Here is a 26,178-nt window from a genome sequence, read left to right on the forward strand (position 1 = left end):
CAATTTTAGTTGGTTGTTCAAAAAAGTCTTTCATTTGTCTGCTTCTGCCAATTCTTCCTGTTGAACCTCTGTATTAGGTTCAAGTGGGGGGGCTGGTTACCTGTTGTAATGGTGCATAATCTCGTAAAATTCACTATATTCTATGCACCTAAAAATCTCGCTTTTAATGTGACGGCCTAGATGCTGATAATTTAGGTCTCACTCCCTTGTGAGGGCAGGCTGGTCGGTGGTTGGCGCTTAGCTTCATTTGTGGCGGGATCTAACATTCAAAATCCGTGAGGTTTGCCGGGATTTGGAGAGCCCGTGGGTTAGGTTGTGCGCATGGTTCAGTGGTACGGTACTCGTGCGATAGGCTAATAATGGGCCGGGCCCAAGTCCAGCCCGCCATAAGTTCAGGCATTCTTTGACATAGCCCTGATGCAATTATACAATACAATGGCTCTGCATGGTTTGATATTTTATATATATATATATATATATATATATATATATATATATACTTTTCAATTACAAACTGATGAAACCAACGAAGAAGATCAGAAATGATTAGAGATTCCAAATTTATTTTTTTTGAGATTAGAAGGGAGCCATCCGAATTTTTTGAGGGTTCTCCAATTAGACTTGGAAGTGGCAGGAGGTGATATTATTCGAGCGCGCCCGGTAGTACTTTTAAAAAATTAAAGATTAATTACGAACCTTGAAGCATCTTGACAGAAATATCCGTACTATATTACCAAATAAGATCTTGGCCAAGATTTTTTTCCTTTTTTTTTTTTTCCATGGGAACGTTTTCTTTGAATTATTATTATTATTTATTATTATTATTATTATTATTCAAGAACGTCCTCCGTCTTCGTAATTTTGAACGAAAAGTGTTCGTGCGCCGCACCCGCACATGACTCCTCTCTTCGATTCCTTCATCCTTCGTGCGCGCCTCCCCATAGACCCTCTCACATTCGTATAAGAATAAAAGCCATCGGTCTCTCCCTCACTTGGAATTCCGCCTTGGCGGTTTGGAGGACGGAGCGATGGCGAAGAAGCCCCTAAACTTGGACTGGGACGAGCTGCTCTCCGGCCGGGACGAGCCCCCGCCGCCGGAGGTGGTGGTGGTCGCCGACGCGGCGGACGGCGGCGTAGGGGCGGAAACGGTTCAGGGTGACGCGCGGATGTTGGCGGAGATCTCCGATCCCGTACTGGAGGAGAAGATCAACCGGGCGGTGAAGAATCTTGCCTCGCCGATGCTGGACAGGCTGCCGGACCGAGGGGAGAAACTGCGGTCCATGCTCCGGAAGTTCCACGACAAGCGCGACCAAAGGACGCTTGCAAAGATCAAGAAGGTATGTAGATAGATAGCGTTGGAAGGAATAGAGCTATATGGGTATTGTTTGTTAGGGGTTTTGGTAGTTTCAAGAAAATTCTTGAATAAACGATTAGGGAGTTGGACTAATTTATATCATAAGAAACGTAATGCCTCACTAGAGTGAGGAAAAAGGAATTTATGAATGAACATGGAGACAGATACAGATAATTCCTTTCCTTGATCTTTTTGGGGTGAGGAAGATGGACCGGCGAGCAGAAAGATGAATCATGTCTTATGAACAGCACCGGTTTCTCCTCTTCTTTGGTGTTGTTATCATTATTATTTTTTTGATCGCCGATGGAAGCATGTCCTGATAAACTAGAAGCTTGAAGAATGTTACGAGTAGTATTAGAAGAGTTGAGAGGGAATTATTCAGTTGAGGTGCTGACTTGGAAGGAAAATTGTGGTTAGCAATTGCACTGCATAATAATTTGTTGTCTCGGTGACAGCATGGATATTGTGCATCTTGAGGTTATAAGACAGAAAAGATTCTGAGAATTTTTTTAGCTTTGGTAGCAAACTAATTAATATTTCTTACATATAAAGAGTTTCAACTCAAAATGCACTGTCGGCTGTAACAGCATTACGGTATGGAGCTTGTCCTAAATGTGAGATTCTTGTGAGCATTTATCTTTCGAGAGAAAAGGGCTTAAAATAGTGATCGGTGCAAGAATCCCTTGTCACCAGGAGGAAAACGGCACAAATTTTGTTCAGGCTTTCTGTCTTTGGAGAGTGAACTGGGGAACAAACTATCGGAGTTTCTTGTAGATGCTTATTGTAATGTTTACCTGTTTTGTTCATCTAATGACAGAATATGTTTGTAGGATAATGGAATATGCGAGAAGGCAAGACAATGTAATATCAAAGAAACATCTGGTGAGTTTTATTATTATTGCTGTTGCAAGAAAATACTTTTCATTTTATGTTTGCTGGGGTTAGTTCATCTAGATCTTAGCTTTTTTGTAAATTTGATCTTGTTCTAACTTATAAGCTTTATTTATCATTCTGGCTAGAGAACCTAGATTATGCATAAAACATATTTTGTACTAATATAAACTAGTGAGAAAACATTTATGATCCATGCAGAAAGCAGAGTGTTGGGCTGGACTTAGGCTAACATGAACAATGTAGAATGTATGCTTGACTACAGTGAATATAGATATAGGAAGAGGAATCAATTCAATATAAGTATGCCGTATTGTTTCTTCACTACTTATGTATACTAGCCAGAAAGGGTCAGTATTAGATGTTGAGCCCTGGTGTACTTGTGGAAACTTGAATTGTTTTTCCAACTTTGTCTTTTTCGTAAGACCAACCACTTCTATAAGTTGTTCATTCTTTTTTCGCAAATTTAAAATTTAAAAATTTATTTATTATGAACATTGTTGTTAAAAAAACTGATTTCTTGAATGCAATTTTAAGTTAAATAGTGGAGACCACCATCGGTTTTGAAAGACAATGGGATTTCTATCAGTTAAACAACCGCTTCTTGTTTCCAAGAGTGGAATGCATTTTTTGTTCCTTTGGAAGAATATAATTGGCTGGTATGATATGTGCTGTGCTGGCACACATGCTGTGTCATGCCAAAACAAAAATAATGGATCCAATAGCCTCTTTATTAAAAATATTACAAAATTAATAGGTCATGTGCTAATCCATGCTGGGCAGTTACTGGCTTGACGTGGTCCCACGCTCAATAACTTGTTCCCTTCTGAATTTGTCTCATAGGTCTTTTAGGTTCTCTAAGTTTTAAAGAGCTATAAATTTGATTATATCCGATAAGTTGAAACAAAACCAAAAGCTGTAATTAGCTAGGAATGAAAGTGGAATGTCTGTTTTGCAAATGAACAACCTGTTGATATTATTAAGTCAATATAACAGAAGGATAAAAACAATTATGTTTCTCCTTGCTTCATTGGGAAGTGTTTTTGTTTAAAAAAAGTGGATGAATTGGTATAGTAGGCCTCTTTGATCTAAAGATGATGAAAAAGAAACACAAGATTACCCGATTATCAGTTGAGATGCAAAAGGTTGCTTGTGGCAATACCTAATGTGCATTGCCATGTCATTAGAGCGGTAGAAGAGAAGGGCATGGTGATGAGGAGGGGAGAGGGAGGCATGAATTCATCCTTGGAGCAGTGAAGGGAAGGGGCAGATATTGGGTGGTCTCAACATCGTTATTGTAGGTAGTGGAGAACAGGAGAGCAGGCCATGGAGTGAGAATGGAAATAGTGAGAAGGGCTTTAAGATCTGGAATCTCTTTGATTTTTTATTTTATCTCCATTGCCCAATTGCATTTGTTGTTGACCCATGACCTGGTGACTAAAATGGTATGCTGCAAATCATTGTGTTTAAAACATTGAGAAGAATCGGTGCATGAAAATTAATAATTTATATCAAAAAACACATAATATGCATATGTTTGTTCTAGTTTTCCTTTTCAGGAAAAGAACTTGATAGAAGACCTATTAGTACATGTGCAAGCAAGATTTTGTGGACACCTTTTATCCCGTCAGAATGCCCCCTTGAGACCATTATTGACTATCTCGCATATCAAAGCCATTAGTTGCCCCTTTCAACCTTAAACTCGAACATATCAGAATTAGGTAACAGCTGTTAAAACATCTGTTATAAGCTGCTAAACCAGGGAATGGTGGACAATAATGATAAAATAGTTGTGTCATTTGATTATTACTTTTTACTGTTTTCTTAATTGACATGGAAATCTGAATTGTAAAATATTATTTAAATGAAAAGAAGAGTAAAAAGGCCGTATATCAGTTGTTATAATGTGGTAATTGATAACTGACATTTATCGTTTAAAAAAAATTGTCCCTCAACACAAAAGGAAAGATGGGGACATTTGATAACCTGATATATACTAGGAGGTATTTTTCTAAGTAATCATGGATTTTTGTATTTCAAGTTACTGATGCCTTTTAGTTGCAGATTTGTTTAGTGAGTTCAGCCTCGACACTGCACCATGTAAACCCGATTCACAATCTTCATTTGCCTTTACGTTTACTAAAAAGCTTGAAGGCAAGGTAAGATGATAGTCACCTAGCTCAAGTGTACACCTACCTTTTGTTATTGCTGGTAGAGGTACTCATTTTTCCTCTTATAATCAGGCTGATGCTGCATTTAGCAAGGAATTGAGTTTTATTAGCCAAGAGAAGCACAAAAGTTTAAAGAAAAGTGGAGAGCAAAGGCATGAGGGATTTCAGCCACCTAGAATGTCTTCACAGCGGGCTAAAAGGTCTTTTACGGACATCCCTTCTTTGTGCTTTTACAGTGAAGTTAAAAAGAGAATTCCCAGTGGTGATCAGAAGGACAGAGTCTCCAACTTATCTTTGCATGAAGGCAGAACCTTACCCAGGCATTTCTCTAAGAGGTATTTGCTGGTGAATGAGCTTTATAAGATGTTTCCAACTTCTCGAGTATCTGATACTACATTCAACCAAACTATTACCTTTTGATTTCTTTAAACTGTATTAAATTGTGCCTATTCAATTTTTCATTATTTTGATCTGGTGTTTGTTTAGCATTTTTTAGATGATGCAAGCCCCAAAGATATTTTTTATGTGTTGATATTTCAAACCAAACTTTGCGATCTTTTAGAACCAAGCTTTCTTGATTTTTAGAAAATTTTGCAGGCATCCTCAATGATAAAATGTTGATGTTTCACCATGTTATTTAATAACCATCTATAATTTATTCCTTTCAGGCTTCTGGATTATTATGGCCATTTTAAATCATCCAGATTGTATTGCTTTTGGGTTGCGAGTTTCCTCCCTTCTAGTTTTGATTCAATAAGGGGTTGGGAGATAGGGTCTTTGATTGTTTGGCCCATCTGACTAGGTATTAGGTTTTTCTTCTGATTAATTTCATCCTAGTGCCCTCTAAGGATAAAATACTGGGTGATAGTGGTTATTTGTACATGCATGACAAAGCAGGTTCTTTCTTCCCTTAGGTGGTGGTAATGGAAATTAGTGAGAAATGATAGGATTAAGAAAAAGGAAAGCTGACTTGTTAGTTTCTTGTCAAAATGCTTTCTTCAAAGGTTGGAAAGGGAGGTCTTGCTGCTTGCTGGATCTAGCTTGCAAGTCTGGCACATCTATTGTGTGTCTTGCAGGAAATAAGGCAAAAATCTGTATCTGTTGTGTACTTGTGTTTATATATCTTATGGTTTGCAGGTTGGGCATTGAATAAGTGCAGTATTTGTTAAGTTGAAATTTTGTTATTGAGGAACAGCATCATCATGTCATCAAATGTTATTTTGATCATGATAATTTCCTCTATGAGTTCCATTTTGATTTCTGAGGATGCCAATTAATTTAGAGACAATACGTAGATATTCTACTGGATTCCCGTTGAGATTGGAAGCTTTTTTGTTGTTTACTATCCCAGCGTTTCTTGCTTGGAGAGGAACCATGCTGGGCTCTTTCTTAGTTGAAAACTTACAACAAGTAGATGGAGGAGAATAAGCTGACTTGTCTTTGTCTAACCAAAGTTCTTGTTGAATAATCATCTTGCCGTAGAGTTATTAAATTGGACATCGACCAATTTGTTGTGGACAAAGACATCCAAGCTCACTTTTCTAATAATTTGTTTAGACAAGACTTCTGACTAGTTAGTAAATTGACTCTTTAGGTTTGAGAAATTTCTAGTTTTATTTAATATAAGGAAACGCTGATCATCTGCAAGGCAAAAAGTAAAATAATGTTATTTTTTTTAAATATTGAAGATATTTATAAAGAAAATCAATTTGTTAATTAAAAAATTTTTTGAGGCTAGTGAGGAGAACAGAAACTTGTTTACGAATACTGAAGATAATGGTGAAGAAGATTAAGTTGAAAATTCTTTGGGTCAGCAGAAATGAATATGGAAGCAACTGCTGAAACATTCAAAGTGCTGGATTTTGAAGAGTCTCTCTTGTAGCAGGTGAATGTTAAACAGAGGTTCAATATGGGGTATCAGCTTGGTTATATAATGAAGGAATCTGAATGGTGATAGACTACAAAACCCTCTGCCTTGCCGAGCATCTGAATACCTCTTCTCTGACAAGGTTGAAAATAGTTGTAAGATATTTGACTTCATAGGGTTTATTAAAGTAGACATGAGTTTCAGAGAACCTACAAATAATCACGTCCGCTCAAGAACTCAAGAATAAAAATACCAGTACCAAGCTCCTATCTGTTCTACCCCGAATGGTATGGTATCAGGATGTTAGCATTCCAACTCCTGAGATGGTCTAATTTTTCTTAATTTCCTAATCATTTAATCAAAAAGTGCTTTTTCTTGCACTTCAAAGTTCTAATCTTTGTCTCCCTAAAGGATTTCATTTCTATTGAGTGAATCATCTCAAGAACAATTGTTGAATTTTGTAAGAATACTGAAAATGGGTTTGAAGGTTAGGACACACGAATTGTAATAAAGTGATTTTATGTTTAGAAAGATGATGCTTGTCCTTCAACCTACCAAATTATTTATAATCCTTTAAATCTCGAAATCGTAGTTAAGATGATAAGATAGTTTACACTTGAAGACCCATATTTGATTATAACACATGACATTCTGCAGAATAAACTGTAATGCAGTGGTTCTATTTTGCTTCCTTTGCTCTCCCCACATCCCTTTGAAGTATGAAGCAGACTATAGATAAAAGTGGCTCATCATTTGATGGCAACATCTTGAAATATGGATGACTCAGGCTTATCAGTATGTTGCAATTTTGGACGCTTGATAATCATAAAATAGTTGTCCTGCAAAAGAAATTATTGTTCAGAATAATGACTGTTATGAATTAAGGAGACACGAAGTTCCTTTTTATAAGACCGGTATAATTGACTTGCAATACCAAAAAATGGAATACATTAATAATTGAAAACTTAGTTGTAATCAAGGATTTAGATATGATATTTGCTGTTGCATACAGCATCAACACTATGCCAGCTAGCACAACTCTGATTGCAGCTGTGGTCGGCTGGTACATGAGCGGCAAGTCTATTTTGATCTCCCAAATTATTTTTTCCATTTTGTTTATTTTTCACAGTTTAATCATCATGTATAATGAAAATTTGAAAGTTTTAAACACATCTGTATTGAAAGATCAAGTTTTAGGTGTTTTAGTACATGGGATTCCATAAGGAACATTTGTTGATTCTTGTGTTAATGGTTTATCTTGGCAATCATCTTTCTTTATTTCTTTTGAGTTGTTCATGAGGATTTTGATTGTGCAAATTCAAGAACCGGAGAGTTCCTCACCACTCTCTCTTTCTCTCTCTTCCCATCCAAGATCTGTCGAACTGACTGTATAGTACTAGTCTGGTATTAACTAAGGTCCACCGAATTGGTACTGGGACTCATACCAGTCTGCGGCCGGTACCGGATCCCGGTGCTGACACGCCCAATTTTTTTTAGAGTTTTGTAAATATTTAATTGATAATCATTCTTTTTGAATTTTTTCAATGATTTTAAGTCTAATTTGATATTTTTTGGTGTTTTCTTGATAATTTTTGATGTTTCTATGGTTTCGGTTTAACCTAAATGATGTGCCTTAATGTTTTAAAATGATACAAATCATAAAATGATTAGTGAGATGTTGTATGCTACAAAGAACAATATAAAATATTCTCAAATCAAGTAGTGACGTAAAAATTATAAAATAATAAAATCAATTACATACATTTAAAGTACAACATATATACCGATATCTAAAATCGGATCAAGTGGTGATGACTCTCGTAGATATCTGGATTATCAGTATAGTCAGGAGGCATATCAATCCACCTCTCTAACCAAGCGGCATTATAGTCTTGTATACTCATCCCATAAGAAACGCACGCCGAGTTGTAAGCACTCTCGGATCTCTCGCTGAAGCTCTGACTCTGAGAGATATCCTCTGGTTGATAATATGACTGTGGAGGGGCCATTCGAATATGCCGGCAGCAAAATTCGACTTATGAGATACTCCGAACTACGTAGGATAGTAGCTACCGGAAGATGCCTCAGACGCACTAGATTCATATCCGTATCCGTATGGATCATAGGTTGCCTGTAGTTGCGGATAATAGGATCTAGTATACGACTTAGAACATGATACGTCTATGGATCATACTTCACGTGCGAGGCCATCTGCGGCTGCATCTTGGCCTCCTGAATGACCTCGAGGAGCCCGTCTTCTACATCTGTACGTCGAAGTAACCACCAGCTAAGTGCTGCTTCAACTTGGTTATTCCTCATCTCTTGAACTCTATGTTGTACCAGTTGTACATCCAATTATGCCGACTCGCGAGCATTTGCCCATGATCCCAACCAATATCACACCCTGGCTTCTTTTTTTTAATGGCTCCATTCCGGCAGTTTTATCAGATACGTCAGTTTATCAATTATTTAAAAATAATAAAGTTTCGTTATGATGAAGAAATGGCTTGTGGCGTCAAGCTTTTCTAGATGGAGTAGCGTCGTGAGAAAAAGTTCATAAAAAAAAGCTAATCACAATTATGATCTCTAATAATTTGTTATCTCAAAAAATATATCTTATTTATCTAATACATAATACTAATTTTTTATATTTTTTAATTTGTTTATATATTTTTAATGATTTTTAAATTTAAAAATATGTTTAAATATCATACATTTAGAAAAATATGATTTCAACCTCAAAAATTACTTCTAAATTATGTAATACGTACTACTAATTTTTTGTAATTTTTGGTATTATTTATATATTTTTAATTATTTTTGAATTTAAAAATAATATTAAAATATTAATATTTTAAAAAATTAATTCCAGCTCAGATCCATGTAAAACCTAATAATGGATGCTACATATATTTTTTTAGACCTTTAGGCATGCATCAAAGAAAACTTGTTTTTCAATTTTTTTTAAATTTAGGCCTATGCCACTGTGCGCATGATCGCGTAGAAACTTGAATAAATTGATACCAAATATTTATAGAGAGTAGGTTGTATACTCCTAAATATGTTTATGATTTTACAGCTTTTTTAATTTTTATTTTTTTAAAAAATAATTTTTTAATCCAAATATATATATTTAATTTTTAAAAATTATATGTAATTTAAAAATTAAAAATTTTAATGTCATCGTGTAGATCGTCCATAGATGTACAACATACAATAAAATCAAGCCCAAATCAAAAATTTTGGCATGATCTTTCCTTATTTTATAGTTTTTGAGCTATTTTTCCAACTCGAAAAAAAAATTAAGGAAATGAGATAGGGGAGAGTAAGCACATCTGATTTAGGCTTTCTTCTAAGCTGCTGAATCGGTGAGTGTTTTGATTGTTTGGGAAGAAAAGCGATGGAAATTTTTTGCCGCTTTCATTTACAGAAGGCCTTCCCAACAACAATATGATGCTTTAAAAGCATCAGATTAGTCCACAATGACAATCTGGCTCGGGACCAGGCTGACCGATTTGCACCAAGTCTGCACTGATCCGATCGGTTCGGTACGGGTTCTGGCCGGTATGAGGCGGGAATAGCAAATAAAAGGCAAACCGACCCGGTTTTGCACCGAGTTGGCTCGGAACCACTTGAACTCCGGTTCGGTAGACCATAGTATCAACTATCAATGTTAGGTTCAGTATATGAACCAAACTGGCCTATAGGTCTGAACCAAGCAGAACCATCCCATGTTGCCTAGTACCGCTCTGTACCGCTCTATTTCAAGCAATACCATGGCTGGGAGTGAGAAAAAGTATTAAAAACTTGTCTTAATATGAGGTGCATATCGTATCGTACCAATAACGTACCTGTACGGTTCTCAGTATTGGTTTTGCAAACTTTGATCACTTTCACATGAAACCAAAAAACAAGTGGGCAAGGTACGCCGAACCGATACCGGTCGGCGTATCGGTGGCGACCCAGATCGGTTCGGTACCGGTTTAGGCACCGAACTGATTCGGCTGGTTCGGCCTGGTTTTGGCTACGGTAGCTGCACTGTAGCTGTTATATTGGCATTAAATGCTATTGTAATGCCACTGTAGCTGCATTGTAGTTGTTACAGTGGCATTTAATATCACTGTAGCTCAGCATTAAATGCCACTGTAGCTGCATTGTAGTTGTTATAGTGGTATTTAATAATGCCACTATAACTCAGTATTAAATGTCACTGTAATGATACTGTAGCTGCACTGTAGCTGTACTGTAATGATACTGTAGCATTGCTACAATGCATTTAATGCCTATAGTGGCATTAAATGCCATAGTGGATCAGACTCGGTGCCGGTTTGCACCGAGTTCTGGCCGAACCGGACGGAACCGGTTCGGTTCGGCCTTGTACCGATGTGAGCCGCTCCTAATGGCACTGGTACACCATCCGTTTTTCACCTCTGTATCGGACCAGTCCAGTACGGGCTGAACTGGCCGGTACATGTTCCGTCTGGTTCGGCCTTGTACCGATGTGAACCGGTCCGATTCGCACCGGTATGCCATCCGTTTTTCACCTCTGTATCGGACCGGTCTAGTACGGACTGAACCGGCCGGTACATGCCGGTTCAGCATACCATGCTTATAGCTATCCTGCTTGGTGTCGAGTGTTTTCCAAAATTTAGAACACTGTGGTATGGATGTGTACTGGTCATGTATTGATGTGGTATGTGCCATAGGATGCCCTCATATCAACTCATGCTTTGCTGATATGGAGTGGGCATGTAGTGTGTTAACGGGTAGTGCATGCTGTGGTATGGTTGGTTTTTGAAACATTGATATGCCTCAATCCAGTGCGAGACAACAATTGAGACCCAATCCAAAGACATCGAGGTCTGTTCTACCAGCTCAAGGCTGGTATGGTACATACCAGTCACTATGGGGCTGGTACGCTTGGTACTTTAAACCTTGGCTGGAACATTCAGGCAGCATTTTCTAGGAAAGCTGTGCTATCCACGTATTAAGCAAAAAATCAGGTCAGCTTTGTTCTACAAGTTGTGCTATCGAGCTCAGGCAGTCCTTTGCATATTTGCACTTGTCTTTAGGTGGCATACTCCTACACTATTAGGATCTATTCTTGTATAGAGAATGACCGAATTGAACTCATCGTTTTATCTAGAATTGCTTTTGGTCTGAAAGAGATTTGAACCACTCTATCAAAGCCATCCAGCAATCTAATAGGCTGGAAAGCATACAGTTTCTATGGGTGCCTTTTCTTAGGATAAACTTCTTGGTCTAAGATAATTTTGGTGATGCTTGAAAAGCAGTTTATTGAAATAAAGCTTTTTTTTTTTGCACACTTGTTAACAAAATATAAGTGAATATTAATATAGAAAGACACTTTGACATCTTCATTCATGAAATTTGAATCTCTCTATGCTTAGGCTAGCGCAATGCATATTCTGATGGCAACTATATGGATTTTTATCAGACAAAAAAATTAACATTTGCAGAATACGCATGTTAATTTTCCAGCTAATTGATTCAGTCAAAAATGGTTTTTTTAGTTGTTAATCATGGAAGAGTGTTGGTTCTTTTCAGACCATATGCTATGTGAAATCTACTTGGCCTCATGATTTCTTTTTTATGCTTTTTATTGCGTATGCGATCAAATATGGTCTAGCTATACCCTTATGGTCCTTCATGATCTGGAAAGAAGGTATTCTGGCATGTACACTACTCTATATGCTCTTTCATAATATAAAATGATGGTTTTCTGACGTGTATGCTACTCTCTTTCAGGAAGAGAATTTCTGAATTGCAGGACTCATTGGATTTGGAGTTTAAGAAGGTGTATATGCTTTCCCTTACTTATTCTGGAATACTACTCATCATTTCTTTTGCATACCCTTGTATTTATAACTACTTTTCGCTCTACACATCTTGTGATGCCTGCTTTTTTTTTTGAATCTTCTATTTTTTGGTGTCTTAATTTATTTACCATTATCATGTAATATTTGCCTAGTGCACCTTAGTTTTTCTATTGCATGGTATGACTGCTATTATATTTGTCTATTATTTCATTTCAAATATCAATATTGTTGGGAAATATCTTTTAAGTAAGAGAATTTGACACCATGTGCTTTTTTTGATATGGGTAATATTAACTAGATCCGTTGAAAATGACTTCCACCTCATTAAGTTGCAAACACATGTTTTGTATGCTAGTTCATTTGTCCCTTCAAACAACCTATGGTGCTTGTAAACGCTACTCAATAACTTGCCCAATTATTAGGAAGTGAATGGGTTCATATACTGACAATTGGACCTGTTTTGCTTTTGGCATGTTTGGTCCTGCATATAATACTTATTTGATTTTAGGTTTGTCATTCTGCTAGGTATGATAGAGATAACCCGAAATCATGTCTTATATGTGGATGTTTGCCTTATAACCATATTTTATTTGTCTACACATGTTTTATGGAGGCAAAAGAAATACATCTATTACGAAATAAATGTACTGAATTCCCATCGCTTTGGAACATGGGGTATAAAGAAGCAGACGCCATGCTTTTTTTTTTTGGGAAGACTGGCTCAGCATGTCCTAGAAACTTATAGCTATCTCATTGGCTCAAGAGAATCTATCTGTCCACCTCTCTCCTATCTAACTTGCTCATCCACTTCACCACAAATCCTCTTCCTCTCCCCCCTCCATATTTCTTTATCACCTGATTTTTGGCTGTTGTAGTCACCCTTCTCCATCATTTGAGGATGTAACTCCATGTGTTATGCCATCAAGGATGTGCTCCACTCCCCGCAGCCAAAATATCAGTGTTTCTTACTACTATGTCTGGATACCAAGTGTTGGACAAGATAATGTTATTGGTTGAGCAAAGGCCCCATGGAGGATATGCGAGCACCTGATACTGAGATATGAAGAGGTGGTGTAAGCAAATGGATCAGGCGGTTGCAGCTTACTGCTCATACTATAGACCAAGGTCCACCGAACCGATACCGGGACCCATACCAGTCGACGCCCAGTACGGTTTGGTACCGGTTTGGACCTGTACCATCTCGATACGGGTAGAGCATGTTGGTTCTGTACTGGCACGCCCATTTTTTTGGAGTTTTCAAAAAATTTTAATTAGTAATCACTTTTTTTGAACTTTTTCAATATTTGAAGTCTAATTTGATATTTTTTTAATATTTTTTTGATATTTTTTGATGTTTTTATGATTGCTGTTTAATCAAATGATGCATCTTATTGTTTTAAAATGATACAAATCATAAAATAATTAGTGAGATGTTGCATACTATAATGAAAAATATAAAATATCCTCAAATCAAGTAGGGGCGTGAAAATTAAAAAAATAATACAATCAATTACATATATTTAAAGTACAACATGCATGCCGATATCTAAAGTCGGATCGAGTGGCGATGCCTCTCGTAAATATTCGGATTATCAGCATAGTCAGGAGGCCCATCAACCTACCCCTCTAATCAAGCAGCATTGTAGTCTTGTACGTTCATCCCATAAGGAACATGCACTGGGTTATAAACATTCTCGGATCTCTTGCTGAGCTTTGGCTCTGAGAGGTATCCTCTGGCTGATAATACGGCTATGGAGGGGCCCATCCGAATATATCGGCAGTAAAATCCGACCCATGAGATGCTCCGGGCTGCGTAGACTAGTAGTTACCGGAAGATGCCTCAGACACACCATATCAATATTTGTGTCTGTATGGGTTATATGCTGCATGTGGCTGCGGATAATAGAATCATATTTACGACTCGGAATCTGATACGTCTATGGATTCTACTCCACGTGCGAGGTCATCTAAACCTGATACATCTAATAAGAATAAGCTTTGTCTTCAATTATTTAAGCTTGATAAGTCTTGAACAGGACTTTTTTTCTTTTGACTGACATGATTTTTAAGTTTAATAGCAGATTGAAGATGTGGTTCTTTTGGATGATGAAGACATAGAACCTGTTCAGTCGACACAGGGAGATACACATAATGAATGGTAAGACCTTTTCTACACGAGCATCATTTTTTTGTCAAAGTGTGGTTCATTTTCTTTTGTTTTGGATCCAAAATTTATTATTTAGGTTCTCCTGCTTGTTTGACCTATTCTTCTTGTGTTCTAGGAAGGAGACGAAAATTTATTATCCTTCTAGGTGAGATTTATTTAAGATTGAAGGATGATGCAGGTTTTGTACCATCTAATGGCACTATTTGCAGCTTCCAGTTTACTATCTTGTGCTCTCTATCTTTCTTACAGGGAGGACCCAGAATGTGTTGAGCTTACTTATTCTGACATAAAATGCCTAAATCCTGAATCATATTTGTCTTCACCTATAATGAACTTTTACGTTCAGTAAGTGATTTTTTTTACTTTACTTATTGCTTTTGCATTAAGTTCAATTTGTTGGTTATCTTGATGTTACTTCTGTGTTTTTCGTCCATTACAATCTTTTGCACAAAATCGCATCTAAGTTTTTTTTCTTTTTTTTGTTTACTTCTTTTTGTGTCTGTCCATGTGTGTGTGTGTGTGTTTTCCCAGGGGAGAGGTGCTTATTGGCTATTATTTTAATTTTGTGGTATGAGAATGAGCATTCACATTACAGCACGTGGGAGGTTTGATTTTATCCTTCCAAGTGGTTGAAAAATTATAGGGGTATTAACGGGTCTGCATGGAGCTAGCCAAAATCTATCCTAGCAAACCCTGTTACTGAATTTGGCCAGATGGTTCTGTATATATCCCTGTTTGATGGATGGTTCTGTACTGGGAAGCATGCAGCAAAATATCACATTATAGAATGGTGCAGAGGGGATTAATACTTAAATGATGCATATTAAAACAAGATTTTGGTTTAGACAAGGGATTCAGTCATTTCGCACATTCACAATCTTTGTGTGATGAGTGATGACAGGGTTCAGGATCAAGCAATGTACCTGTAGGCGTGTGAGTTGGTTATTCTTGCTTTAAGTGATGCTAAAATTGAAAATATAATATATTAAGTTAATAAAAGTGGTAATGTTGTTTATTGACCAACTATTAGATATATGAACTGCACGGGTGAGGCAGAAGATTTCCTGGTTATGTATTTTGATTAGAGGATTTCTTTTTTATGTTTATCAATACAAAATTAGTAAAGATGTGAATGTCTAGAAGCTGAAACTGGTTGCATTAGAACTCCTGGGCCATGTAGCAACTTCTTGGTGTAGGAGAGAGTCAAGTGCAGGATTTTAACTGAGAAAAGATGATGCTGATAACTGAGAAGAAATGAAGATGGTCAGGTTGTTAAACCAAAGGAGATTCATCGAAAAGCAATATGTTGGAGTTATGAAAAGCCACAATGGTCACTCAGGGAACGGTTGCCAAATGTGTTTATATTTGCATGGAAAAATGATTGACATTTTTACATAGGCATTTAATGCTTAGCTATAATGTAGGTTGCACATTCTTGTGCTTCCATTATAGTGGAAACATGGATCTAGAGTTACTAGAACTTTTTCTGACTTGTTTGGAGGTTTATTAACATTGCTATAGCTGTGAAAGACTCGGACCTCTTATTCTCCTAGTTATTGGATCATCAAATTTTTCTCCACTTGTTGAAATTTGTATAACTTGCAAAATGATTGCTTAAAAAATTGCTTCAAATTAGGAATTTAGTTAAAACCGCTGAACAAAAATAGGTTTGAGGAGTCAAATCAGCAACAGGAATAAGTTCAGAAACATCTTTGTATTTCCTGGAAGCACTGCTATATCACCTGTTGTCTTACCAATGATTTAGGCAATTTTGGTTGAGGGCCATGGCCAATGTTTTCATTGTTACAAGGCTTTGCATCTAATTTCTATATTTAATTATCATATTACTAATGTTGATATGCATCTGCATTTTTCTTAGATGAGTTATATTATTCATAGAATCATAGTTAACTTCTGCAGAAGTATTCTAGAATATCGGGCAGATCTAGTATTTTAGTGAGGTGCACTTTTGAGTAGTTTTTATATTATTCCTGGCTTAGCAAGTCGGGTTCAATGTTGTAAATTTTGATACTCCAGAATTGTCTTTTTATATTTTATATCTTTTAAGCTTGTAATGGTCATGCCTGTTCTGTTTGTTTGTTTTCTAAACCATCAGTTTTTTGGCAGGTACCTTCAAAGATCCCTGTCTTATTTAGGTAGGCCAAGCAGCGACTACTATATTTTTAACACATACTTCTACAAAAAACTTGAGGAAGCTGTGTCTAGCAAGGTATGCTTGTCTAGAGCACACGGAAATGATGATGATTCAGTTCAGTTCATCTTGGCAAAAGTAATTTTCATGTCAATGCAGTATTTCCTATTGCATGAGTATAATACAAAATTAGCAATGTTGTAGATCTAACTCATATTGATCCAATACCCAAGAGTTACAATATTGGATATCCTACCTGCACTTGCTAGGGGTGGCATGTTTCATATATTGTGCTATCCAATGCCAACACTTCACACATATGATGACTTGAAAAGAAACTGATTTTTTGTTCCTTTTTTGACCAGTCTATGAACACGTTCTGATCAAAAACATATCTTTTTAATTGATCTGTAAAAGTCAAACATCATTTATCATTGTAGATATCTGTGATGGTTGTTCTTCTAAATGTGCATTGTATAGTTTCAAGTTCATTTATCAGAGAAACTTACGTTGTGCTAAGGAAAAATGAACCGAGCCAACCCGGTCGGAGATCGGGTCGGTTCGGCAATAGAAAATGTTTCCGGAACCGGACGGTTCCGTCCGATTCGACTCGGTTCGAATCGGTACTGACCCGTACCGGATGCCGATTGGTATGGGTCTCGGTACCGGTTTGGCCAACCTTGCGTTGTGTAACCACTTCTATCAGAATGATAGCTCAAATTCATGACAGAGAACATGTTATAACTTAATAAAAACGAATATAGGTGTTATATGTGCTATTATTCTTCAAAGCTTATATTACTGTGGGTTGCCTTATATCTTAGCATTTGATTTATATGAGTTTGCATTATTAGTATTTAGTAGTGTCTGATCATTAGATTTCATAGAGTATTGCTCAATATAAGGCTTTTCATAGAGTTCATAGTCTATACGTACTATACTCCTTGAGCAGTGCCATATTTGAGTGTGGTAGTTTTACCTTTGTTAAGATTCCCTTTGGCATATGCTCTTCATCAAGGATTTGGGTTTTGATGCATCTTGGCATGTCCCAATCCCACAAATACCATATCATTCAAATGAAAGAGCGGTACCTCAGAGTCACCCAAGGTACATCGTACCGGTACCAGTAGGCGTACCGGTCGCCTACCGGACTGGTATGGTTCTGGTTCGAACCGGTTTAAACCGAGACCGAATCGGCTAGCTTTTTTCTGCGGAAGCAGGTACGCCCAGCCGGAGCCGGGGAAGAAGAAGAGAAAAAGAGAGCGAGCGGGGGAGGGAGGGAGGAGAGGCCTCTGCCGCCCGTGGAGGGCCGCTGGGGGCGGTGGGGGCCGAGCCCGCGGGGGCAAACTTGCCAACTTCACTTAAAAATCTCCAAATTAAAAAACCGCGGGCTCCACCGCCACCCCCTGTGCAAGCTCCGCTGCCCCCCCTTGGCCTCCGCCAGCCCTCTGTGGACGGTGGAGGCCTCTCCTTCTCCCTACCTCCGCTGCTCACTCTCTCCTTCTCTTCTTCTTTTCCGGCTCCAACTGGTTTCGGCATCTACGGGCCTTGTACCGATTTCCACGGCTCCGTCGTACCGGTCAGGGCCCGGACCGATACGGTACCTGCTGAACCGGCCAGTTCAGCATACCATGGAGTCACCTAGGATGTTGGTTTTCTTATGGATTAGGACATTTAGGACATCCTGGTGGGTACCAATCGAGATAGAATAGGATAGTTGTCTGGTCAGACAGCTTGGCATTCCAAGGCATTTTCCCCCCCTTCATTTGTGTTGTTAATGATAGTTCCAATCCATCCTAGTTTTCTTGATATTATACTGACCAGGGACCAAAATGGGATGGGTACCAGGACCAGGACGATGATCCTTGCTCTTCATAGTATTCCAGTTCAAAATGATGCCTCCAGGATTATAAATGTTGTGGCGACCTTTGTGGGAGATCCACTTATAATTTGGTGCAGTTGGACTAATTCACTACCTAGAAACTATGCTATTTTTGTCTTTCCCAGCTAAAATTGCTTGGAATGTCCCCATATACCTATGATCCAGTATCAAGATGATATAGTGCATCCCATACCTTAGGGCGTTTGTTTCTATCCTTGAGGGGGACCTAACTTTATTTTATGATTAGATGGAAAATTGTTAGAGCAGTCAGAGTGAATGCCATCTTAGTTGGTCAATTATTTGGCTTACCTCATTCTCCGGCCATGAAGGGTTGCACAATGCCATAGTTTCATTCTCTTGCAGAACCATGCCTTCATGTGGCCATCTGCAAGCACAAGGTGGATTCCCCTGCTTATGAATCTGAATTACAACTATGTCAAATCTTACACTTCCTGTTCTTCTTTTTTTTTCATCAAATTAATGTTTTATTGATTGTGGCTTCTTTTTAGAGTCTTTGGTAGTTGACTGACCATAAATATCCTCCCCTATGAATAGTAAATATAAGCAAATTCATGGTGAATGAAATCCATTTTCAACATCATAAAATTGAATGCAAATTACTTATTAAAATCAAAAAAAATTTGATCACAAACCACTTCCCCGGCAATCTTTTACCTAAGGTCCACCATACGGTACCGGTTGGCATACCGGTCTGTACAGGTCCGTACCAGTCCCATACCGGTTCTCCAACGATAAGCTACCGGTACCGGATTTCACGCTGATCCAGTACTGGTCCCAGGCCGGACCAGTACGTACGGGCCCGTACCGGCCGGTACGGACCGGTATGGCAGACCATGCTTTTACCATTTTGGGCCTAATTTACTGTCTTGAGATTTCTTCTCTCTTTCTTGAGTGCTGGATCCACTTATGCACCCACTGATTTGGTGAATCATGAACAATTATGTCTGTCACACAACAACCATGTTCCTGCACTCGACAGCTTCTTCTCTGCTCAATTGTGCACCATGTATTTGCATAGTCGATGGATGATGGACCGACCTTCGTTGCCACATTACATGAGTGGTAATGACGATTTTTCTCGGTACCCATCCTTTCCATTCTAGTTCTACACATTCATTTCATCTTTATCATGGTTTTGAACTTGCTTTTAGTATCTAGTGGAACTACCTTGCAAATTCATGAGTCATAGGACTTAGATTACATTTGCCGACTGTTAATACATAATGGTACTCTGCCTGTCTCCCAGTCAGGTGATTTTTTTAATAGTTGACCTTTGTTGTGTTGTGGGACCAACCACTAGCCCTTGGGTCATCACCATCTTGTCCATCTGGCAATCTCCAACTCTTCTAGTCAGTGTCTTTCTTCTGTCTTCAGCTCCCCTCTTAACTTTGTGTGGAACATGCTAGCTGGACAACTTTGCCTTTTAGGCTCTACAATTTCCTTGGGCTTTCTTTTAGACTTCTTTTTGTCAAAGCACTCTACAATTTCAAACTCCATCAAACTTACAGTTTAACCATTGCTTTTAATGTTTCATTACCATTATGTAATGTCTTTTAATGTTCCTCATTCATGAATTTCATCATCTGTTAGCCCATGACCTTCCATTGCATGGTTTTCTTTGACATTATTCTTGGCTATCTTGTTTTTCGTTTTGTCTTATCTCCTTTTGGTTTGACATTTTTGCAACCTCTGCTATGATTCTATCTTTTATCTCAATTTGTATTTTCTTAATGCTGTTATAGCCTTCATTCTTGAGGATGCTTCATGGTTCGTGTTACACTAAATCCTAAATGATGAATTAGACTATTTGAATTGTCAATCCTTGTCTTTACAGCCTCAGTATGTGGATATCTTTGAGAGAAGCTTATACCACTCATGCAAAAGCCTCCATTTTGGTTTTCTACAAAACATCATAATTTTCAGATGCTTGCATCACGATCGAGCCACCATCCTTGTCTTTTTTGATATTTCTTGGTAACTTTTCTGTTTTAGCATCACTTTTGAGTCACTGACAGTTGCAGTAGGAAAAAAAAAAGCAGGAGTTTTTTTTTTCTTTTCTGACTTGCGGGATCATACCATTCTGGCGAGGCTTTAGACCTTCTGATCAGTCATGCATATCCAGTTTACTGCAGGCCTTTTCTATGAATCACCTGCTATCCAGCAGGGTTCAGGCCAATCTGGTCCTATGCCTAAAGGGCCTGACAAGTGTGGTCCTCGATTCGACAAACTGTTGGTGTATTATACTCCGTGAGATTGAGAGGGGAGGAGGGTTTTCAGATTAGCTAGCAGGCTAGTCTGTTATTTTGATCATATGTTTTGATACATCCATAACTTTTGTCTAAAAGCGGAAGGGAATATTTCCTTCCCAATTCCTCAGCTTACCGTAGTTCCTCATCCTGTTTCACTATCCAGTACACTCTTATCTTTTCCCAATGCTCTTTTAGCATGACATCTCCCCTCTTCTTTCGGGAAAAACAACACTTTACACTACCCCCTCTTCTCTCAACCCATTTTTTGCTTAAAATGTGACATTTCAAATTTTTAATATTAAAATAATCACTATTATAATGGCTGCTATAATAGTATTATAAAATTATTTTTTGGACTGTATAATTATTTTTGGAGGTAATCTGATAAAAAATAAATTTGAGAAATCATATTTTATTTATAGAAAGGTACACATGAAGGTAATGGCCGTTATTTATGTTATAATGGATCATTATAATGCTAAATAATGTGTTCTAGTAGCCATCATCTTTCCCTCGTTATTATATAAAAATGACAAAGTTCGGAAACACTGAAACTGATTTGATGAAAAAATTGAAACTTTGAAAACAATTTTTATTTAAAGGAAGGGGCACAAGAAAAGAATGACCATTATTCATTTTATAATGGACCATTATCATGCTGAAGTGCTAAATAATGTGTTATAATGGCATTTAACTTTTCCTTTTTATTTTATAAATAAATAATTTGGGATGCAAAAACTGATATAACGGCCGTTCTAATGGTTACAAAACCATTATTTGAACCCTTACCTTTCATTATAAGATACATAATATTGGGATAAAGGCTAAATGTTTTCATGACAAGTTATGTAGTGATAGAGCAACCACTAATGAATCCCTCATTCAGGGTTTGCCCTTTTTCATTTGATAAAATATTTTCAAACTTTATTTTTTAAATTTTCCTCTCAGAAAAACCTACCAACTAAATATTGATTTTTATTAAACAATATTTTTTTTAACAATTGTTACAACAATTTCAATCTCTATATTATATTATATTATATATAAAATTGTGTTTAAAGATAATGGTTGGCAGGGTCGGCAGAACTGTCCCGAACCGGACGGTTTCGGCCGTCCCGAGCCATACCGGTGGCTCACTGGTACAGTTCCGGCAACAAAAACGAAATTCGTTGCCGGAGCCAGAGAAGAAGGAAAGAGAGAGCGAACTGAAAAGGGAGGGAGAGGGAGAGAACGAGACGACGACGGAGGGCCGACGGGGGCCGCGGGAAGCGAGACCGACTTCACTTAAAAATCGCAAAATTTTTTAAGGCAGCGGTTGGGCCCCTGTTTCGTTCAAAATAGAAAAAGCGGTCGCGGCCTTGGCCGGCCTCAGTTGGCCTTCGCTGGCGTCCGCCGGCCTTCCTCCCTCCCCCTTCTCTCTCTCTTCCTCTCTCCCACGGTCTGTGTGCCATCTCCTCTGTCGGTACAAGCCCGGCACAATCCGTACCGACTCGTGCCGCCAGAGAACCAGTACAGTGCCCAGTACCAGTTCTGCCGATCTTGGTTGTAAGTGTTACAAATAACATCAATTGCTTGGTTTTTTTACCATTTAATAAAATAACATATAGAATTTTTTTCCATAAAATATTGCCCCGTCTAAAGTTTTTTTTATTAATTGATGATTCAGAGAGATACCATTCCTTTTCTTATCATTCAGTATTTTCTGTTATAATGTTGTTATTGTGATTCTTTATAATAGGTATTATTTTGGCATTAAATAATTACATATCACACCAGATGGAGTAAATGCCAACTGTAATAAGTCAATAACAATTTCGATGGGCTCTATTATAATAGAACAACGCCATCACTGAAATATGGTTTCAAGCTAAAAGATGAAGGCAAGGTTTCAGTAATGGTGTTTTCCTATTATTATATGCGATAGTCAATACTTGTCTCATCTTATGCTATTTGAAATTATTTAAGTCAAAATAATGACTATTTCTAATGATTGTTATATTAGCATTGTATAATGAAAAGTAATGAAAAAATAAAGAATAACAATGTTATTGTTTAGATCACTATTTACTTCATTATTTTTCAAGTGGTACAAACTTTTTGGAGAAAAAATTGGCAAAGAAATTAATTTGAAAAAAGAAATGATATTTTACTATGGAAACAATACAGATACCAAATGATGGGCATTATATGTGTTGTGAGTTGTGACATGCCACTATCGCTGTAGATAATCCATTAAAATAGATAATCCCACCACAAGTATTTTCACTTTATGCTCTATTATTACTAATAACCAATATACTATATGCTATATAAGTATAATGTTCAACACCAAGGTCGGAGAAATCGGTACCAGACCCCGTATCGGGTCTCCGGCGGGATGGCTCAGTACGGGCCCACGTCGTGCCGTGCTGGGCCTGTACCGACACAACGAACAAACGGGGGAGAGGCAAAACGAGAGAGAAAAAGAAAGAGAGCGGGGAAAGGAGGGAGAGGACGCCAGAGGAGGCCCAACGGAGGCCACGAGGGGTCCAACGATGGGGAAGAAGGCCGCTTAAGCTGGCCCCCTCGCGGGCTCCGCCTCGTTCCCTCCCTCCTCCGCTCTCTCTCTCTCTCTCATTTTTCCTCTCTCGTTCTGCCTCTCCCGATGGTCAGCCGCTTAAGCGGCCCTTCTTTCTCGGCGCCTGCCCCTCGGGCTCCACCAGCCCTCCACCAGCGTCCTCTCCCTCCCTCCCTCCCTCCGTCTCTCTTTCCTTCTTCTCCGTCTCCGAGAACACGTCCCGTTTTCTGAGCCGAAACCGTACCGGTGAGCCAGCGGTACGGTTCGAAACGGGCGGAACGGGCCAGTTCGGGTCGGTTCCGCCAAAATTGTAATCAATACAAAACTGCGAAAATCTTTGATTTTGATGTTATGTTGATGCTCTAGTGCATAAGCTTGACATTTGTAAACTATGGCTCACCGGTACGGTTCGAAACGGGCGGAATGGGCCAGTTCGGGTCGGTTCCGCCAACGTTGTAATCAACACAAAACTGCGAAAATCTTTGATTTTGATGTTGTGTTGATGCTCTAGTGCATGAGCTTGACATTCGTAAACTATGCAATTAACCTAAAATGCAGTCCCTACTCAAATCCAAACCTCCCTTAGCTTTGAGTGGGAATTTTGGGATGAATTTTTTAAAATAAATAGAGCATTAAATGCATTATCTACCTGGGAACAATGTTCTATCCTGTAATTGATGATTTTCCTATGACATGATCTCCAATAATGCAAATCTCTAAACCTTTCTAATGTTTCTCATTGCATTCCCACCTTCAAATGGTGCAAAACAGAATAGAAACCCTTTAAAGGGAGTCTCACTTGCTACTGAATGTTTAGATCAATCTACCTTTAACTGGTGCGATCCAGGCGGTTCATGCCCGCTTCACCGAAACCAGCACTTACTGAGCCTCGATGTACTGGTAGTTGGCTAGTATAATACATGCTGAGATGTGACCACTGTGGCTGGTCTTTCAAACCATGCTTTTCAGTGATTGTAACTGACTTTATGCTAGTTGTAAATTTCCTATTTCATACTTACATTACTTATAAACAGTTCTCCCAGTTTGTTTTTTCATAGTTGTCTGATGATTTGCAACTGTTCAATCCTATTCTAAATTTGTACCCATCTACCCCAATTTCATTTATTGTCTATAACAGTATTTTGTGAAAATATCATAAATATCTTTTTTGTGCTTAGTTTAATACATTGATTACAAAAGAAGGCTAATTTTCTACCTAAATACATATCTGATTTGGATTTATCTTGATTTCTAGGGTGATCATATTTCATGTTTCTTGAAGTTGAGACGATGGTGGAAAGGTGTGGATATATTTCAAAAGGCATACATCTTTTTGCCAGTTCATGGAGAGTAAGTTGCTGATTCATAAAATGTTAGATGTTTGACATATTGTTGTTATAGTTTTTCTTTTGGAAGTTGATGTGTTTGTGTGTAATCCGGCTTTTATCAATAGTGACCAGGAGGGGGGAAATTATTTTCTGAATATAAAGAAACATTACATTGTTATAGAAGGATGTGTCTATTTGTACCAGTCCGTACCGGTTCCGGATTCAATGCTGATCCATGATCCATGCTAATCCCATACCGGTCCCGTACCGGCCCCGTGCTGGTTCTTCAACGATAAGCTACCGGTACCAGATTCCATGCTCTAACCATTAAAAGAAAATTTCTACTATTTCTTCTTTTAGAAAATTAAAATAAACAAATAGTGTTAGTCTTTGTTTCCTGAATTTGTATATGTATTGACTGAAAAGTGAAAACAATAAAAAAAAAATTAAAAAGATTCCTATTGGAGTCCCTAGTGATATGGTCACCTATTTAGTAGTTGGGCTGTTATGGGAGGAGATTCCTTTGATAGTGGGATCTTAAATGTGCTTGTTAAAAGGTCGGGGCACATTTTATCAATCCATGATTCTTAGACGTGGCAAACTAAAGAGTATATCAGGCCCGTGTGGTGAAAAAGAAAGAATGTAAAGAAGTTTATGGAATTAGGGGGCCTCCCCCTGGAGCTAATGTAGCTCTGTCATCATGGTCTGCCAATCTGACATAAATCGCTCGGTTTGTGGCATATTGACTCAAATTGGTGCAGAACTTGGTCGGTTTGACCTCTTAGTTTGAGAATTAGTGCGAATTGGCTTAAACCACTCTGAACCAAGTGGAACTACTCGATTCTCCTATGTTTGGAGCAGTTTGGGTCATCTCGACCAAAAAGAAAGGAGGCCATGAAATACCATTTTCCTCACTTTTCTTCAAAAGATTGTGAAGGTAAGTGAAGCAACGTGAGGTGCAAAGGGCGATTCGAAATCGGGACTTAATTTGAAGATCAACACACAAATTGAAGGCAAACTGGATTGAAGAATCCTTTTTTTGATGAAGAAAGTTTTCTCCGAGAATTTTTTATTAATATTATCAAAAGCAACCCTTCATACAATATATTAGAAGTATGTATAAGATATGACCCCTACTTCAAACATTAAATCTATACAAAATTATACTAGAACTTGGATCCAATAATAAAAATATGTTAAAATTATTCGACACAAATATAGAAACCCAGCTAAAATTTGATTTTGTCTCTAATAGAAAATTTATAGAAAAGTTTGCTTATCAAAGTCTTTGCCTATGAATCCGTTGGCTCCTACGAAACTTGGCATGGTCCAGCAGGTCATTATTCCTATTGGCTGCACCCTGTGCTACATCAGGAAAAGTGGGTTTTGTAAGGAAAAACTCGTATATTCTACCTGATGCAGGACAAGGAATCAACAACGATGAAGATGGAAGCGTTAGAGGAGAAGACATTGATCCAGGGGGATGAACTCATTGAAACCCCGTCGTGGAGCCGTGATTAGGAGAGTCATTTTGCTTTAGAATTATGTTTTGGTTGAGTCAAGTGTTGTCTTTGTTTGATTGCTGAATTAAGTTTGTTTTTGGGTCTGAATTAAGTTGGGAATTAGGTGTCCATGTTGAATTAGGATTTGGTTGTTATTGGGTCCCGTTGTGAGGTTTTAGGGTGAGTTGTGATCCTAT

The 26,178-nt window shown here is 38.0% G+C and overlaps 1 protein-coding gene across 3 annotated transcripts in view; it reads left to right on the forward strand.

Moving 5' to 3' along the window:
* Window positions 1-896: 896 nt before the first annotated feature.
* Window positions 897-26,178, forward strand: part of LOC103715955 (ubiquitin-like-specific protease 1D) — a 32,798-nt gene continuing 7,516 nt past the window's right edge. The window contains exons 1-10 of one of the 3 annotated variants that reach the window (XM_039125630.1): window positions 897-1,337; window positions 2,185-2,236; window positions 4,310-4,404; window positions 4,489-4,751; window positions 12,053-12,101; window positions 14,202-14,281; window positions 14,406-14,435; window positions 14,540-14,635; window positions 16,418-16,580; window positions 24,407-24,501. In XM_039125630.1, coding sequence (XP_038981558.1) covers window positions 1,029-1,337; window positions 2,185-2,236; window positions 4,310-4,404; window positions 4,489-4,751; window positions 12,053-12,101; window positions 14,202-14,281; window positions 14,406-14,435; window positions 14,540-14,635; window positions 16,418-16,580; window positions 24,407-24,501 — 1,232 coding nt within the window. In that variant the 5' untranslated portion in view covers window positions 897-1,028. The remainder of the gene's footprint in view (window positions 1,338-2,184; window positions 2,237-4,309; window positions 4,405-4,488; window positions 4,752-12,052; window positions 12,102-14,201; window positions 14,282-14,405; window positions 14,436-14,539; window positions 14,636-16,417; window positions 16,581-24,406; window positions 24,502-26,178) is intronic. The other 2 variants (XM_039125631.1, XM_039125632.1) reach the window with 2 other exon arrangements.

This window comes from Phoenix dactylifera, chromosome 4 (assembly GCF_009389715.1).
Source record: "Phoenix dactylifera cultivar Barhee BC4 chromosome 4, palm_55x_up_171113_PBpolish2nd_filt_p, whole genome shotgun sequence".
NCBI lineage: Eukaryota > Viridiplantae > Streptophyta > Magnoliopsida > Arecales > Arecaceae > Phoenix > Phoenix dactylifera.